Below are 18,940 nucleotides of genomic sequence, written 5' to 3'. Positions count from 1 at the left end.
TCAATGTCTGTCAGACTCCAAAGGCCATGGCCTTTCCACTGCACTAGGAGTAAGCTCTACTGTGTGCTCTACAAGCATGGTAAGCAGCAGAAACGGCATTCAAGGAGAAAAAGAGGAGGTGTGGGGATCAGGAAAGCAAACACTCAACAAATGGTGATAAAGATGGGCTGCAGGTGTGGTGAGGGCTTGTGGAAATGGGAGGGGAGGGCAGGTCGAGAGGAGGGGACAATGTGAGCCAAAGCCTGGAGGTGGTGCTCATGGGGACCATATTCCCATTGATCGGAAATGCAGAGCATGGGAGAAGTGAGTGCCAGCCTGGAAGGTGAGGTGGAGACAGGCCTTGAATGCCAGAAGATCATAACTGATAGTCAAAGTGACCACCCACTTACAGGGCACTACCTAGATGCCAGGCACAGGCTGGGGGCTAAGCAATTGGCTTGGGGATGAGGGAAGAGAGGGCCTAGGGGCTAGCACCAAGGACAGCAGCTCCAGCAAGGAGGGCGTGGGGCAAGGCATTGTGGGTGATGGGCAAGTCCTGGTCATCCCAGAACCTTATTTTGTAAATGTGTCAACTGAGGCCCAGAGAGGGGAAGGGACTTGCCCAAAGTCGCACAGTGGTTAGTTACTATTAGTCCTAGACCCTCGTCTCTTTGACTCTTCATTCAAGGCTCCCTAGAGTGGGCTTTCTGAGTCACTCCTCCATCCTTCTGAGTCCTCCTCCATCTTCAAGTCTTCCCTCAGGTGCATCTGTCAGATCTGCCCTGTGGCCTGGAGGCCCTGGGACGGAGTGAGTGAGACTCTGGGCTCTGCACAGAGCCTGGAAGATCAAGATTCAAATCCCAGCTCTGCCACTGACTAGCTGTGTGAACCCGGGCAAGTCACTTACCCCTTCCATGCACCATTCTTCTCATCTGTAGTTAAGGCTAGTAGTCCCTGACTCAGCGATGTGGGAAAGATTACGTGAGATGATGCAATTCAAGCACCTAACAGTACCCAGTGCACAGCAGGTTCTTGACAAATGGCAGTTGTTGGGATACTATTATTGAACTCCTTGACAGAAAAGGCACTTTTCTCGCCTCCATCTGTATCTCTCCTCGCCCTACCCCTGCGCTGGGCTTGGCATATGGCCTTGCACATGGTAGAGACTCAAACTGGCTTTGCACGTAGCAGAGGCACAGCAGCAGGAGACAAAACCCAGAGAGGGAGAGTAACTGGCTCCAGGTGGCACAGAGAGCATCAGAGGAAAATAAAAGGGCAGGCCCTGGAGCTCAGCCTGGGCACCCCGTTTGCCTCCCGCCCCAGGTGTGGCTTCCTAGGGAGCTCTTGGCAGCAGGTAAGGCAATGGTGCCAGATAGGAGTCATCCAGCAGCTGGGGGGCACTGCAGGGCCTGGGGACCCCAGGAAGCCCTCAGCAGGGGCAGAAAGCAGAAGCCAGAGCAGTTGGGGGCTTTCCTGCTGGAGTTAAAGTGGCAGCAGGAGCAGCCAGCCGGACCCAAGTGATGCCGGTGCCAGGGAAGCCGGGACGCACCCGCCTGCTGGGGCATCGGGCTGGGGGGTGTGAATCCCGAGGTGAGGCTGCACCTCCACCCACTGCTCACAGTGTTGGGGAAGCTGCAGACACTTCCTCCTCCAGAGAGAGGCAGCCTCAGACACAGGAAATGGGCTGGAGGAGGGCGTCCTGAAGGCTATGTATGGAGTGGAAGTAGAGGGTTTGGGGGTCAGTGGCCAGGAGACACCATGAGATGGGAGAGGATAGAGGAAAGGAAGGAAACCCTTTCACTGGTGGCCTACACTCTGCCAGGCCCTGTTTTGCTTTTTTTTTGGGGTACAGCTTTCGCTCTGCTAAATAGGCATTTTAGTCCCCATTTCACAGATTAGAGCACTGAAGTTCACAGAGGTGAGTGAATTGCTGAAGGTCACACAGGCAATGGCAGAGCTGAGATTTAACCTGATTTGCCTGACTCCAAGGCAGAGCTCTAGAAAGAACTGTGGTGATGGGACAGAGCTGGTAAGAGGGTCTGCCCACTCCAAGGCCTGCAGAGGATGGGTGGAGGGTTGGTGGGGTCTGGCCTGGCATTACAGGGGGCAGTAATGGTTTGGGAGTGTCTCTAAAGTTCGGCCAAGCAGCCCAGCCCCTCCCGAGAGCCCCTCAGTACTCACCACGCACTCCGGTGAGGGGTGAAGGACTTGTCCACCCTGAAACACAGCAAGAGGGACAGCAGGTGAGGGGGGCAGACCCTCTTACCAGGCCTCGCCCAGCACATCAGGCCAATCCTAACTCACCACCGCCCTTGCAGAGGGGCCTAGAGGAGGTATTGTTTCTAAGGTGCCTGACGCACTGTCACCATCCCCCATAGGCTGCAGGGGCCCTAATGTCAGTTTAGGGACATGTGAAGTTGTGGGGTGAAGAAGAAAGGAAGAGAGACAGGATTGGGGACGGGGGAGCAGGGGCCCAGGACCAGGCTATGGGGTGGCAGCAGGGGTGGGGTTCAGCATGGGATGTCCTGGAACAGGTGGGGTGGGACAGTGACTACAGCAGTTTGGGATCAGAGCAAGGATGTAGGGGTGTGGCTGGACCAACTTAGAGTGTTTCCAGACGGGACTGAAGGGTGTGGGTATTTGTAAAGGTGGGCAGGAAGAACACCCCCCTCTACTTCCCCAGTGGCCTGCCTCGATCCCGGAGCTGGAGCTCACTCACATCCACCCAGGGGACAAACGCCTGGGAATCTGGGAGCAGGAGACCCATGGGGGGCTTCCTCTCCTTACCCACCCCCAACCCAGAGCAGAACCAGAGGAAGACCTCAAGCCCACAGAGCTCAGGGGCCACCCGCTGGCCTCGTCTCCCCCACTCTCTCCAGGTCCAGCATTAGAGAGGGTGTATAGGCAGTGCCCCCTCCCAGAGGCTCCCCCCATTGCCCTCTGAGGGCACCTTGAGATAGGGGAGGGCTCCAGCATCCAGCCCAGCTGGGGGCCGAGGGGCTCAGCAGCTGTTGGGACAACAAACAACTCCTGCCTCCTGGTCAGAGGTCAGAGGAGAACCGGAAAGGGGCCCCAAACCGGACTCCGCCAGCTAAGGAGACATCTTCTGGGGAGGCAGGGCTGGGGTCTCCCAGGGATCAGCTAATACGGACTCTGCAGATGGGGAAAGTGAGGCCAGAGAGGCCAGGACTCGCCCAAGGTCACACAACAGAATGCAGCCCCACTGCCCGGCTGCCTCTCGGTGTCAGCTGACCGGGAGGCTCAGGGCTCAACCCAGGACCATCACCTGATGGCTAGCAGGGCCCCAGGCAGGGAGGGCAGCCCTCTTGTCTCCCACCCCACCCAGCCCCTCTGCGGGGTCCCCTTGGAGGTTGGGTGTCCAGAGAGGGGAGTACCTTGGACACAATCCCCTCAGATCAAAGAGCACATATTCTGCAGTGTTACAGTGTGAGCCCCAAATGCTCTGCACCCAAAAGGTGGGTCCCATGTGTCCCTCTGACCACAGGGAGGCAGGGCCTGGTGAAGGTTATGCAACTGCTTGGCCAGCCAGGGAAGGGGTTCTGGCCAGTCTGTCTACCCAGTCTTCCTTCCAATTTACCAAACCTCTGCTGAAGGCAAGGATCCTCCCAGCCCACCTCTGCACTCCTCTGGGGTGGGCATTTGGGGTCAGGAGGAACAGTGACCCCAAGATGGACCAGACACCACTCTGACTCCCCCCGCCTCCACAGGTCTCCAGGTCCAGGCAGCCAGCAGCCCTGGGAGGAGGGGGTTCCTGAGAGCCAGGCAGCCTGAGATAGGGGCAGCGAGGTACCCAGGGGTGGAGGTGGGCGGGGGCCTCCTAATGGCTTCTAGGTTCCCTTCCTCCAAAGCCTCACTGCTGGGGCCCAGCAGCTTCAGAGCCCAAGTCAGGGCCCCTGCAGGGCCTCCCCTTGACCTGCCTTTTCCCACCCCCACGACCTATACGTGCACCCAGGAGTGCACACACACAGGCCCACCTGCCGGTCCACACACAGTCATACACATAAACACTGTCACACACTTAGACACAAACACAGAAATGCCCGCGGCCACTCGCGTCCCCACGCGTGCACAGGGGCACCCAATCGGAACACACACACACACACACACACACACACACGCACACGCAGACTTCCCAATCCTACGAGTTACGTACTGACATCAAACCGCTCACCTCACACCTAAGCACAAATTCACAACTACAGAAACCAAGGCAGACACCCGCGGGCGCGCGCGTCCCCCGCCCCCCGCCCTCCCCTGCGCACCCCCGCGCGCGCACGAGCGCCCCCGCCCGGCGCACCTACCCTCCGTAGGCCCCGAAGGTGAAGCTGCGCTTCCGGCCGCTCATGGTGCTGCCACCGCCCGCGCCACCCGTCCGGCCCGCGCCGAGCCGGAGCCGCCTCCCCGCGCCCGGGTCACCTTGGCAACCCGGGCCGCCCCGCCCCCGGCCACAAGCCCGGGGATTGTCCGCGCCCCCGCGGGCTGCGGTCCAGCTGTCGGCAGCCGCGCGCAGAAAGGGCCGCTTGTTCGCGCCGCCCTCGGGCCGGGGGCAGGGGATTTGCTGGACTTTCCGAGCTGGGACCTCGGGGCGGGGAGGCGGGAGGGCCGGGCGGGGCCTCGGCGGTAGCGGGGGTCGGGGAGAGGTTAGGACAAGGCCAACCCTCCACCCCCAGACCAGGGCGTACCGGGCTGCAGACCCTCTTCTGGAGGCGACACCCTCTTTCATCCCCCCTAGAGCCTTCCGGTTCTGTCGGCGGATTTGTCCCCCTGTCATCACGAAGGGGAAGCTCATAGTGAGCCGGGTCCAGAATTTGGAATCCAGGGTCAAAATGGTCTGCATTGTACCTCGAATTTCTCATCTGTAAAATAGGACGAATCCCGCGGGGCCCTTGTGGTGAGTTAATGTGTGTGGAGCGCTCTGCCCAGGCCTGACACAGTAAATGCTAAATAAGTGTCAGCTAGGAGAGTCCCGCACTGTGGGTCGAAGCTCTGCTCTTGAAAGAGTGAAGGAAGGAATTGCCCACTCTCATCCCCCACTCCCAGGAGCCCTTCTTTGCCCAGGTGAAGAGGAAGAGGGGGAATGGAGATGCCCCAACCTCTTCTTGAAAATCATCCATCCTGGGTTCCTCAGCAACCTTCCCTTCGGAGGGAAACTGGGCTCGAAGTTCTAGAGCCGTTCACACATTCACTCAACAAACACTCTGAGGCCCTCCTCTGCACCCAACTCACCCAGAACTCACAGTCTCTCCTGACCCAAGTAAAGGTGTGTCAGGAGACAGGGGACACTGCCCCTGTCCCCAGGACTCACCCACCCCTCCCAGAACACCCACTCTGCCCCCACCCCCTGCACCCAGGGAGGCCTTCATAGAAACCTGAGGTTTTCTATGGGGTTTTCTGTTTAGAGGGACTGCAGGGAACAGATGCAGTGGGGGGACGAGGGAGAAGGGACACCCAAGGGCACAACGACAGGGTGGCAGGGATTCTTCAGAAGCCTCTCAGGAGCTGTTCCGCCTGGGCCCTGAGCCAGGGCTCAGTGAGCTCCATCTTCCCCTGGGACGTGGCTGGTCTGGGTACCGGCCTCCACAGTTTGCCTCACCCAGGTGGGGGATGGGGGGCACAGCAGACTCCTAATTTCAGATGTGAAGAAACTGAGACCTTGGCTCACAGCAAATATTCCTGTCTTGGTGGATTTCCACCCCCCGCCAGCCCCTCTCTCTGCCCCACCCGGGACCCCTTCTCCTCTCCACACATTCTGGTGGGTGGAGGAGCCCTCAAGAGCCCCTTGCGGAGTTCAGAGCCTGGGCAGGGCCAGCATGATTTTCGCAGCCCTAGAACCACTCCCTTGGTTTGGTTCTCAGAGGAGGGTCTGGCTCTCTCTTGGCAGGGTGCTCTGGAGCCAGGGCTGGGCTCCTTCTGCTCCGGGCAAGGTGGCAGATTCCGGGGCAGTGTGGGAAGCCCACTCCTCACAGGGCAGTCTGGTAGGGCTCCCGAGGGGCAAACCCTAGGAGCACTGAGATTGGCCCAAAGAGGGAGAAAGTCTTTCCTTCCTAAGTGGTAGCAGCAGCAGGGGCACCCAGAGAGCTGGGGTGGAGGCAAGGACCGGGAACTGGGCCTGGGTCATAAGGGGTGTGCACAGTGTCAGGGCTGCGACCCAGGACTCCAGCCCCATCCAGGGTGGTGCACCCACCTGGACATTTCCCTCAGCCTCACCGCTCTCTTTTCAGTGGGAATGATTCCTGAGTGGGCTCTGCATGTCCACTTGGCAGGGTGGCCAAGAGGCCTCTGATGTGCCAAGTTTCCCAGCCGGGCCTGGCCCCCGGGAGGCCCTGTTGGTGCTGGGACAGTGGGCCCTTGAGAGGGGCCATGGGGGCTGCAGGGTTCCCACCGAAGACAAAGAGCCCAGTGTGGGCTCCGGACTCTTGGGCTCTGACCAGCTGCAGCTGCCTCACTGGCAAGAGCTGGGGGTGGGGTGGGGGTGGGTGTCACAGTCCCTCAGCCGGCGACACTCAGGACACTCCCAGGCCAGCTCCTGGTCCCGCCAGCAAGAGCAGAATTTACATGCACCTTCTGAACCTGGAAAACCACTTCTGAGAATTTACCCTCTACGTCACCACAGGTGAGTCTCAAGATAAATGGCCAAGGACAAGAGACAGGAAGGCAAGTGCTTATATCCTCATTCTTGTGAACCCTCTCAGGGTTCAAATCCCAGCTCTCCCACTTGTCGGCTGTGTGACCTTAGGCAAGTCACTTAACCTTTCTGTGCCTCAATTTCTTCATCTGCAAAATAGGGTTGATGAGGAATATAAAAGTACCTACTTCAAAGGGTTTTGCCAAGGATTAACTAATTTAATACTTACAAAGCATTGAGAATAGTATTTGAATCGCATGAGTTTGTTAAATAAAACACTTGCTGCAGCATCATTTGTATTAGGCCGAACTACATGAACTCACCATTTTTTTTTTTGAGTTAGCAAAGATTTATTAGTAAGAGTTCCAAAACAAACTAACAGCCATCCAGATAAATAGATCAAAGTTCAAGTGTACCATGCGGTATAGGCAGCTGTTGGAAAGAAGGGGGCAGCTCTATGTGTGGCCACATGAAACAACCTCCAAGACAGACACACAGACACACACAGAGGTGGGGCAGTAAGGGCGGAGGTGCCAGGCCAGGCTCTGACATTTCCTCGCTGTATCGTATTTAACAGTCCCCAGACGTCCAGCCTCCACTGGCCGCTGTGACAGGGAGCTCAACACTCTCTAGGCAGTACAGAACCGGTGCTTGCCGACTGGCACGGGGAAGCCACTACCGTCTTTGGGGTGGGACAGAGCTCCCTTCTTCCTTTCCCTGCAGCCTCTCCCCTAGAAACCAGAGCCAGGCTGCCCTCCAGGGTCCAGGCCCTCCCTCTAGGAGGAAGCCTCCCTTCTAGCCCTCCTAGATTTGCACCAGAGTTGCTCAAACAGGTGCCAGACTGTGTGAAGGAGGAGGGAAGGATGCAGGGGTGGAGGGTTGCAGAGCTCCCTTTCCAAGTTCACCCTGGGTTGAACTCTGGGAGTTCCACCCACCTGCCTCCAGCTCCCACTTCCCAACCCTCAGCATGGAAATGTAAGGGCACAGGGAGGGGCAGGCTCCTGGGAAGATCTCAGGTCTGGGCTCCAGATGGGACTGGTGGGGTCAATTCTTGCTAGGGTCCCCAGCAACCTCCCCTGTTCTCCCTCCCCCCTGTCATTCCCAACCACGATATCTGCTGGGGGCATCCTGGGCAGGAGGCAGGGCAATCCCGGGCTTCCTGCCTGGCCAGGCAGCCTCCTGTGTTAACCAGTTTTCCTCTCTGGGCCTCAGCTTGTTCATCTGTTAAAACACCCACTTTTACTTTGCTGGGTTAGAGACTGAATCATGGAAAAATGAGAATTTCATAGGTTCGAAGCATCATTGTCCTTAGCTCATGACCTTTCTAGCCAAGCCACACCCACCCAATCCCAAGATGCTGCAAACCCTGAGCTCCTGGAAAAGGAGTCTCCTGGAGGGTCCCTAGGCCCTGGGAAAGGAGGGAGGAGTGGGTGTGGCTTGGCTCACAGCGTCTCCCCAAGTGGCTGCCCAGTGAAGTTAATGAACCAGCCATCCTGACTCTGAGACTGCCATCCCATTCAACGAGTTCCTGAGACCTCTGCCTATTCAGAAACCTACTGTGTGTCTGACACTCTTCAGGAACTAGGGGTAGAGGATGAACAAGACAGTCTGTAGTGGACCTGTGTGCGCACCTGCACAGAAAGTTCACCAGGTCACACGTGCACTTGTCCTTGTACTGTGCACAGATACATCCAACTAATGCCTGCAGCGATCATATCAAGGTCAAATGCATGCAGACGTGCTCACATGAACACCAGCCCCACACTTACAAACCCACATGCACACACGCATGCTAAGGTCAAATCAAACTCACACCCAAGGTCCCAAATCGGTGAGCGCTCACCTACTGACTGTGGCTGGGTTTGTACACACATGTGAATACACACCAATGACAACAGATCCATACACAGAAATCACAGGCCCACACAGATCACATTATGTTCACACAAAATATACACACAGACACACGTGCACACACACATCACACACACACACAGTGCTCAGCCAACTATTGGGAAGAAATAAAGGTAGGGCTCTAGTGTGCAACTGCTACATCCCCAAGGAGAGGGGAAGCCAAGACCCTCTCACACATTATAGGCTGGAATCCAGCCAGCCTCCCTCTCCTGCCCCCCTGCTAAGGGCATGGCACTCCCTGCCCATTTTCAGAAGCAGGTAAGTTGAACTGGAAGGGAGACTAGTTACACCCAGAGCTCCACCCGGGGCAGCTGGGCGGACTGAGCCCTGTACGGGGGGACAGGAGATCTGGGTTGCGGCTCCCAGCTCAGCTGGTCACTCATTGTGTTTTCCTAGCACAATCTCTTCCTGCTTTGGGCCTCTACTGGTCCATCTGTAAGATGGGGGATGGGATGCCCCGACAGTTCCTTAAGGTGCCACGCTCCCACTCAGCCAGTCAGGGATGCTGTGAACCCCTCTTCACCCAGCCAAGGCCCCCACCTTGGCAATGGTTCTCAACGGGGACGGCTCTGCCCCCTGAAGGGCATTAGGGAACTACGCGAGGGTGGTTTTGGTCCTCTGCAGTTACTGGGGTCACGGCTGTCACTCAGTGGGTGGAGGCCAGGAAAGCTATGCCAGGGAGAATCCCACCCAAGGACACCTGCTGTGCATCAAATATCCCCCCAGATATTCACGTGGGGGAAAGGCCTGTTTATCCCATCCTACAACTTAACTCTGGTTTACATAAGAGTATTTTTTAGTATGGCTTGATACAGACTGAGTCTTCAAAAGATTCTGAACTAAAGTCAGGTACCACGATAAGATTTTTCTACCCTTAAATCTAAATTTTTTTAATATACAAACAGGGGCAAGCATTTGGTTACTTCACTAGGTCCTGTGGTGTGATCGTGCCAGACTATTTATCTGTGGAAGTGAGGGCTCTTACTTCTCTTAGGGCAGCGTGTCGTTTGGTTTTTTAAATTGTGTGTGTGGGTAGGCTCATTATCCGGGAATACCACTACATGAGAATAAAGAACGCTCTTTAAACGTGTGTTCTGAAGTGGGCCTGAGGAGTCCGCCGCGGTCCCGGGTGCCCTCAGCTGGTCACCACGGGAACTGCAGGGCTAGGGCCGGGCGGGCTCCAGGACCAGGGACAGCGCCCCGGGCGTCTCTTCTGGGGAGGGCTGGGACCCGAGGGAGCCCCGAGGAAGCGCCCTGCATTCCCGGCCGTGCTCAGGTTACCCCCGCCCCCCGCACTCCTCACTCCCCCACCTTGAGCGAAGGAGGCCTCCCGAACGTGCCTTTTCCCTAATCCCCGGCGCGAACTGCAGCGCCTCTCCCGGCCCACCATGACACACCTGCGCGCTACAATGGTGGCACCTGTGCCGCCGCCCACCGTGTTCCCGCCGTCCCCTCTCCCCCGGGAACCGATCCCTCGGTGTGCAGACCATGGAGGTGCACCTACGTGCCCTGGGACCTCGCTGATCTACACAACAGCCCCCTGAGGCAGATTACACAAGAGCTGTGTGTCAGCCGTGATGGATGGAGAAACTGAGGTTTGCAAATAGTGCAGATCCAGCTCTCCTGCCGCCCCCTCAAGACCTCATCCTCCATCATACACGCACCCCAGCTCAGTAAGAGCAGCTACGAGTCCCCGGGGCCCTGTACCAAGCGCTCTCGTTGGTTCAGTCCTCCTGACCACCCTGTAAACTACGTGCTATTATCATCCCTGTTCACAGACCAGGAAACAGAGGCCTTTTGAGAGACTAAGTGGCTTGCCCAAGGGCCAGGGAAGACCCCCTAAGGTAACTCAGCTCTGAGTCACTCTCAGGGACACTCCTGCAAGAAGAAAGCCCTTCAAACAGCACACGCTGCCCTGCCCTGACACCCCTGGAAGCCTGAGAGCCTCTGCCTCAAGACTTGGGTGCTATCTCCCCATCCTCATAAGCTTTAGTCTCGCAAAGCACTTCCCCAAGGCACACAGTAGGTGCTCAACAAATATTTGCTGCTCGGCTGAAGCCTGCCTTCCAGGAACCAGGCTTCTAAATGCACAAACACACAGCCTGGGCACAGAGCCTGGACACAGAGCAGGGCGGTGTGAGTCAGGGGTAAGGGCACAGGCCTCAGAGCTGGAGACAGCTGGGTTCCAGCCCAGTCCTGAGCTGTGGGGCTCTAAGCCTCAGTTTCCACATCTGGAAAATGGAGGTATACCAGCTCTTGGCTCACAAGGTGATGGTGAGCGTCAAACAAGGTGATGCACACAGAGAGAGGACTGAGCACGGTGCCTTGTGCCCACGAAGAGCTTGCAAGGTCGTGGCTGCTGTTGCTATTGTCCGTACCGTCTTCCTGGTGGTGTACCAAATCCAGAAGCCCCTGCTGAGTCATGCCCACGTTTCTCACAAGGGCCAATCAGGCGACAGCAGACACCGTGGGCAAGAGGAAGGGCAGAGAAAGAGGTTGCAAACACACAGTCTGTGGCCAGGCTGGGGACAGAAGTGGGGAGGGCAGCCATCCTTGGCGGGGTCAGGGAGTCTAGGAGTGTTTGGAGACGCCCTACCTCACTGTCTAATCTCTGACCCTCAACCCCTGGCCTCTGACTCCAGATCAGCTCCCTGGTCTCCCTCAGCACAGAAGGCGCTCCATAAATGTCAGTGAATGAACGTATGATGTCCTAGGTTGGCTATGAGCAAAAAGGATAAAGTAAATTTTATTCCTATCATAATACATACAGGGGTTGACATCAGCATGGGTTCGGAGTAAGGTGGACCTGTGTTTGAATTCTCACCTCTGTCTGTCACTTCCTGGTTTATGACTTTGGGCCATTTTCATAACCTCTCAAAGCCTCAGTTTCTTCATCTGTATAAGGGGATGGTAATGAGAATAATAGTACTTACCTTATAGGGTTGTTCTTAGGATCCAGTGTCAAGTGCTCAGCCCCGGCACACAGGAGGTGCCCAATAGGTGGGGGCTGTCCTTAGTACTGTTACCGGACTTGTGCCAGCACAGTCATACACTGAGTCAGGAGACCCAGGTCCTAGGCCCAGCTCTGCCACTGGCTCCGTGAGACTGTGGGCAGGTCCCTACCCCTCTGGCACCCGGTTTCCTTCTCTGTAAAATGAGGGCTCTCCAAGGTGCCTTCTCAGTCTGATTTGGGGGGCAGCCTGGGTCCCATGGGCATGGCAGGTGGAGAGGCCCCTAGGAAACAGCTCTGCCCCAGTCTACACTCTCGGCAGGGAGGGGGTGGTGTATTCCCACGACAGGGGAGGAAGGCAGGCATCACTGGGAGTCCCGCCCGGAGCTTCACCTGACACCTGCCTCGTGCCCACACAGACGTCTCAGAAGCAGCGCCCCCTAGAGACGCCCCCAACACCGTCCCTAAGGCAGGGTGCAGTCCTGGAGCCACGCCACGTGGGCTCTAAGTCTCAGGGGACACGGGATGGTGCAGTGGGCTCAGGCGAAGCAAGATCCGGGTTTGGAGTCCAGCTTGTGCCCCGAGGCCCATCCCTTCACCTCTCTGAACCTCAGTTTCCTCAGCCAAAGTGAGGAGAATAACAACGGCAAAGCGAGTCCTGCCGGCCCTGAGGGTTCTGGCGCACGTCGGAGGCAACCCAGATGTGAAAGCCCTTTGTGAATCGCTGCCATGGGCTGTAATCATCATAATTATTATCTATAAAATGAGGGGGTTGGACCAGCTGATCTCCATGGGCTCCTCTCCAGATCTGATGCTGAGGATTTCATGAGCTGGGAGTTCATGCAGCCAGAGGGGGCCAGGAGAATCCAGGGGGGTCTGTGGGATTGTACGTCCCTGGGAACCTCTGCAAACAAATCTCCCCATTCTCTCCTCTTCCCCCAACTCAGTCCGGGGTGCTGAGCCTCACAGACTGACTGACGGGCCATGGGGAAAGGAAAAGGGAGGGAGGGGGAGCTGGGAGGTTCAGGGCCAGGTCCTGCAGGTGTGAGGTAGCCCTAGGGTTTGAGCCCCAGCCCCACCCCTGCCCAGAACTAGGCCCCCCTCCCCCTCCCCATCTCATTCTGCATGCAGTACACCAAAGTGGTTAAAAATGGAGTCAGACAGCCATTAATTCAAATCTCAGCTCCAGCCACACACCAGCTGGGTGACCTTGGGCAGACTGCTTACCCTCTCTGAGCCTCAGTGGGCCTAATGACAGTTGTTCTGAGGATTAAATAAGACAGATCCATGAAAAGTGCTTAGCGCAGGGCCCAGCATACTGTAAGTACTCAATTAATGCCCCCCACCTGCACCCCATCACTCAGCCTCCATTCTGCTTCTCCCCTGCCAGGAACGCTCCTGCATTGCTAAGCCAGCCAGCCAGCTCCCACCCTGGCTAACACAGGGCAGACCCCAGTGGTGCAGCTGGGAGCAAGGGCAGGGGACAGGTCCCAGGTTTCTCTGCCCCTCAGAGGACCACGGAGGGCCACACCTCTCCAGCTAGGGCGGTCTGGGGCCCTGCCCGGTGACTGGGACAGGTGAAGGCTTTGTCCCAGGGGCTCTGTGCAGTCCTGTTTCCGGAGGCTTGAAGCCCTGGGAGAGGGACCGTAAGGGCACGCCTATACACCTGGAAAAGCTCCCACATCTCAGGCGGAGGCAGGTGGTAAATAGGGCCAGGCTGGAGCCCACCTACCCAGAGCCTCAGCCCCATGGCCTCTCTCTGGACCCTCAAGGTCGGGACGTGGCACCAGGGTGGGAGGCGTGCCTGCCATCAGCCTCGTTCTGGCAATCTCTCACAGGTTAATGAGGGGTCCCACTTTTGAAACGGAGGAATTGGGGCTGCCCCAACAGTTCTGGCCCTGAGCTTGCAAGCAGAGAGAAATTCCCAAGGTCACCCTCCACCCACCCCCAAAAGTCCCAACTCAGAGGAGTGGGGTCTTGGAAAGGGCTGTCCTCTGAGCTGGGATGGGGGTGTCTTTCTCTTGCAGACTTGGGGTGGAGAACTCAGGAGCAGAGCAGAGGGCTGGACCCACGTGCCTCACCTGTCCACTCCCCCAACAGCCTGGCTGTGGCAGCCATGTAGCTCCTGTGGCCTTGAAGGTCACGGCCTCTCTGGCCACTCAGGAGCCTGTTTTCACCCACTGTCCCCCGCAAGTTGCAGCAGCCCCAGATTCTCAAGGGAGACTGGGGAACGTGTAGTTGCAAGAAACAGCACAATTCCCCCAGAGATATGACACACCTGAGGATCATACAGCACGGTCACCAGCTCCACCTCACTGGAGCCACATTGCAAAGGCAGAAACTGCACCCACCCATTGCACAGATGGAAAGGGAGGCTCAAAGGGGCTGGCGACTTGCCCAAGATCACACAGCTATTGGGATGAGGGCAAAGGGGGACATGGGTCTCCTGATTTCCAGCACAGATGGTCGCCCCCTCCTTTCCTGACTGCTTGGTGCCTTGGCCCTCTTTCCTGTCCCTGGGATGGAAGATGCTGGAGCTCTCTCTTTTGCATACAGAGGGAAAATGAGACCCAGGGAAACGGGCAATGGAGCCACACTTACACAGCAGGAGCAGGGCAGAGAACCGGGCCAGGCTAATTCCTACCCAAGGCCTGCCCACAGAAGGCTCAGCCACTCTCTCCAATGGTTTTCCCATTGGCTTGCAGGGAAAATTCCTCAGCCTGGCATTCAAGGTCCTTAATAAACTGGCTCCAACTCACCCCTACACACACCTTCCAGTGAAGCCAAACCAGTGTCCTGATTGCCACCTTTCATGCTGTAGTGGTCACGCCACCAGAAATATCTTCACTCCTCCTTCCACTCGTAGTGACTCCACTCATAGCCACCATGACCATTTATTGACCACCTACTATGTGCCAGGCACTGACTCCCCAAGGGGGAAAGCTACCCATCTCATGTGACAAGAGTAATGCCAACTGCCTTGGAAATGTGAGGTTATGGAAACAATTCCCACTGCCCCTAAAACATTGAATAAAAGGCTTATTTTTTCTTGCTGTCATAAAATATTTGAAGTTTCTTTTTTCAGATTTTTCTCCATATTTTTCTGGTGTTTGTTTTTTCTTCTGTGCATTCATATCTCTGAGTGCAGCTCTATTTTTTTCAAAGCAGCTCCCAGCCACCATGTCTGATCTGCACAAAAAACACTCTCAGGTAGGCAGGCAAACAAGGGCTTATCATCCCTGTTCTATGGAGAAGGAAATGAGGCACAGAGGGAGTGAGTGACTTATCCAAAGTCACACAGCAGAAACTGGATTCCTGACAACTCCCAGCCCATCTCCTCTGAGTCCCCAACAAATGGCCACAATGAGCTGGAAACTGCCCTGGGTATTTGCCTACATTAATCTTAACCCTCAAAACAACCCCATCAGGTACATAGAGTGGGCGATCCCCACTTTACAGATAAAGAAACAGAGGCTCAGAGAGATGGAGTAATGGGTCCCAAGTTGTGCAGTTAGTCAGTGGCAAAGTCGGATTTTTAACTCAGGCTTTCTTCCAAAAGGGGACCCCAGGGAGGGTGGCCCCACGCTGGCAGAGGCATTTACTAGAGGAGTGGGCGGGTCATTTGACCTCTTTGAGCCTTACCTCCTCATCTGAGACATGGCCACAGTAGCACCACACCGGGCTGTGGCAGGGACCGAAGGATGCCACACCCAGCTCATGTCTGTTTCACCTGTGTCTATTACTGTCCCTGGGACACACTACACACTCGATAAATGCTTCCTGAGTGTGCCGACGAGGGCCCTACCATTGTGCCAGCACACAGCGGGGGCACCACAGAGTTGACTCCTTTCTTCCAGTGGGGAAGGCTGGTATCCCAGCGGAACCTCCCTGTTTTGGGGTGTCTCCCCACCAGCACCCCTCTGCTTCTTCTTCCTTCCTCTCTGAGTCACTGCCTGCAAGTACCAGTCTGCAGCCCTAAAAATAGAGTACATATGGGGGCATAAAAATACTCACAGATGTAAACTACAGCAGCAGGCCCTCCGCCCTCAGGTCCCCCTCTGTTGACCCCAGGGTGGTCGCCCCAGGAAATCCCTGGACTGGCAACCCCTGCTTGGCCTAGTGTGGACCCAGAGTTTTCAATCTACCGGAAGTCCTTAGCCAGGGGCCCCCTCTTGCCCCACGCTGCCCAGCAGAGCCAAACTTCCTTTCCTCATTGGCACAGAGCTGCCACCTCACACCTCACACTCCCTAGCCAGGCCAAGCTGCCTCCCAGAGCTGGAGATGGGCCCAGAGAGGGGAGATGACTTCCCCGGGCCACACGGCCAGCAAGAGGCAGGGCCAGGCCTGGATTCAGAACTAGCGCCCTGGCAAGCCCAGGGTGAGCATCCGAGTGAGAACGGCAAAGCCCGGAGCCCCTCGCTGCCCTCCACCTACCACGTCTGCCCTGCAGAAGACATTTGAGCCCCCAGAAGCACCTCTCAGCAGCTGCCTCCCAGCGATGCCAGGCTCTCAGAGGCAGAGCCAGGGTGCCAGGGCCCAGGCAGGCAGAGGTTCTGCCGAGGGAGGAGGTGGGTAGAGGAGAACTCCGAGGTTTCCCCTCCCTGCACACCAGCTGGCCCCCAGCCTCGCTGGGAGGGCAAAGCAGAAACCAGGACTTGGCAAGGTCTCCCGGAAAAGTGGCAAATGAAAGGGAACCCCCGGGCTGCTTGGAGCCTGGGCTTGGGGGTGTCCTGTTTTGGGAGAGGCCTGAGGAACAGCACCTCCAGGGGCAGCAAAGGGGCAGCCGAGGGAGACGCTTCTCTGGCCACCTGGCAGGTATATGTCTGGGGGGAAGGTGGGCAGGAGAGGAAGGCCCACTGATGGGTAACCACAGGTAGTTTCCCAGGATTCTCAGGGTCAGCCAACCTGGGTTCATGTGAACCAAAAAAGAGGGAAGAAGGTGAGGGTGAGGCTTTGCTGGGAGCGGCCAGAGGGGCCTCTGCCACCCCCTGCTGGGGTGGTGCTGAGTTCGTGTCCCCCGCACAGGAAGCTGATGTAATGCATGCGTGTGTGCACCCATGGCGGCCTGGGTGTGGGTGGGTGCATGGGCCTATCTGCCAGGTTCACTTCCAAGGGTGCGGGGCTTCCTTGTGCTCCTTCCTGGGTGTGCGTCATGTGCGTGCCCTGGAGGAGGTAATGGAGGCCGTTATCAGCCCCATGAGGGCTTTGGAGGCGCCTCTTCTTCCTGCCAACACCCTCCTCCTCTGTGTGCACACAGCGTCTGGGTGGCAGGTCTCTCCGCTTGCGGTATTGGTCAGAGTTAGAGGCGGGGGTCTTGGCCTGAGTGTGCGGTGCGTTCCTGTGTCTGGCTCCCGGGGTGTCTGTGAATCGGAGCGTGTTTGCCTCTGTGTCTGGCTGTGCACGGGTCTTGGTTGTTTGTGCAGCCGTGTGGCTGCTCAGCGGTGTCTGACGGCCAGGACAAAGGCCTCCACAGACAGACAGGTGGCGTGGAAGGCAGACCTGCCCCAGGAGTCCTCAAAGGGCCTCTCGGCTCCGGAACAGGACAGCCGGCAGGGGTGGGGCCTGGTGAGAGGGAGGTGGAGCGGGGCCTCAGGGTTCCCTTACCCCAGGCTTGTGCTGACCCAGCTGGGGGCCTGAGGCCAGAGCAGCAGAGACGCCCAAGCCAAAAAGGAGACCGCCTGCATTTCAAGAGGCCGAAGGAAGAATCCTTCTTGTCTCACAGGGGCGGAGGGTGGATAGAGAGGGGTCTCTGGAGACCCCTGCCAGGCAGGCACCCGGGGCAGAGAGGAGAGCAGAGGGCTTTGCCCAAGGAAGGCTGGGAGCTGGGAAGGTCCCAGGGAGGGAAGACACACCATCATGGCCGTGGGCAGAGGCAGCAAAGCAAGCACGGGGCTCTGGGAAGGGAGAAGGTCTGAGCTCTGGACCCTGAAGAGAGGTAAAGTCCTACTCAACCTGACCCAGCTTCCCACCTCCATCCCAGAGGCACCCTCCCCCCTCCCCCCGCGGCACCCCAGGTCGCACAGGAGAGCAGGTCACCTGTGAACCTCTCTACCTTGTCACTGACCCTGTCTCCACCCCACCACTGTGGAGATCCGTCTGGACCAGGAGCCAGAGAACTGATTCTAGGCCAGCCAAAGGTGACTCTGTGACCTTGGAAAGTTCAGTCAGCCTCTATGAGCCTCAGTTTCCTCATCTGTGCAATGGACACTCCAGTTCGCCTCCCTGAAACATTGCTGTGGATAAGGAAGGCTCTCTGCCACTTGAGGATTAATCGTGACCCTGGAATCCTTTCCAAGGCCATTAAGGTACCCCTCTGCTTCCCCAGACCCTCCAGCTGCCAGGGGGTCTCAGAGAGACGCAGGTCCCGGATAGAGGAATGGGGGCCATCTTGGGGCCAGCTGGGCATGACTGCCACCTGCCCCACTCAGCCGCTGCCCTCTCCCTGTCCAGGGGCCCCTTTGGCTGATTCCCCTCTCGTTAGCTAGGAAACTCAGGGCCGCCCACCCCCTTGCCCTGGCCCAGCTTCTTCCTCCAGACACCCTCAGGAAAGAGGGACCAGCACCCTCTAGCAGGCAGGGTGGACTAGGAACCTGGGGAGGAAAGGCTGCCTCCTTCCCTCATCTCCCCTCTGCGCGTCTCTCCTGCTCTGTCCTGACCCAGCTCCTCCCAGTCTCCCTCCTGCTGGCCTCTGACTTTGGAGAGGAAGGGGGATGAAGCACGGGGACAGATGCCAATGTGCTATGTGTGAAGGGAGGGGTGTCCTTCTTGATTCCACCCCCAGGCCTGTGGTAGGACCCCGACAAAAACTAGGGGTCACGCACAGGTCGGGGTCTAACCACCATGGAGGGAGGGAGCTCACGTCCTGAGCTGGTGTCTGTGTGTGTGCGTGCATGTGTGAACACAAGGGATCTTCCCGAAGCCCAGGCGCCCCACGGCTGGCACCAAAGCGTCTGCGGGTCGCAGGGACCGCCCTGTGGATTCCCACCGAGTCCTCAGATCCTGCGGAGCCGTGGCGGGGGGGGGGGCAACGAGGGGGCGTCCGACTGCGTGACGCGGGGGTGTCCTGTTCCGCGGCGGGTCGGGGACGAGGCTGGGGGGGATGCGCGCTGTCCCTGGGGAAGCAAGGACATCACTGCCCCCTCGGTTCAGGGTCGCTGGACCCCCACTTCCTTCCTCTGAGGACCGCAGTGCCTCCTCCTGGTGGGTGTCGGGGCCGGGCCCCTCCCCAGAAATCGAGAGAACGCGCCCGTTTCTTCGCGCCCCCTCCTCAGGGTGAGTCCAACACGGAACCCCCACCCACGCAGGGGGGTGGGACCCGAGCCCACCCCCCCATCCCGAGCCTCGGCCTCGGCCCACCCCGGAGGCAGGGGTCTGAGCCGCCCCCCCATCCCCCGCCCGCAGCGCGGCCAAAGCCAGCCTGCGCCCCCAGCCCCCGGGTCCCCGCCCGTTGC

General features: G+C 57.9%; 1 protein-coding gene across 10 annotated transcripts in view; it reads right to left on the bottom strand.

Annotated features, from left to right (window-relative positions):
- The window catches only part of RAP1GAP (RAP1 GTPase activating protein), a 66,070-nt gene that overhangs the window by 46,900 nt on the left and 230 nt on the right, over nucleotides 1-18,940 (bottom strand). For 8 of the 10 annotated variants that reach the window (XR_009566305.2, XR_009566308.2, XR_009566309.2 and 5 more), the window contains exons 1-2: nucleotides 4,302-4,397; nucleotides 2,161-2,196 (exon numbers count right to left, since the gene is read on the bottom strand). The exons of 1 other annotated variant lie outside the window; for it this stretch is intronic. Coding sequence is in view for 4 of the 9 variants with exons in the window: in XM_070045817.1 (XP_069901918.1) it covers nucleotides 2,161-2,196; nucleotides 4,302-4,345 (80 nt within the window). In the remaining 5 variants the exon portion in view is untranslated. Of the gene's footprint in view, nucleotides 1-2,160; nucleotides 2,197-4,301; nucleotides 4,398-18,940 lie in introns of those variants that run through there. One more of the 10 variants, XR_009566313.2, reaches the window with a different exon arrangement.

The sequence above is a fragment of the Globicephala melas genome, chromosome 1, assembly GCF_963455315.2.
Source record: "Globicephala melas chromosome 1, mGloMel1.2, whole genome shotgun sequence".
Classification (NCBI taxonomy): Eukaryota; Metazoa; Chordata; class Mammalia; order Artiodactyla; family Delphinidae; genus Globicephala; species Globicephala melas.
This window is presented reverse-complemented; position numbering and strand designations above follow the sequence as displayed.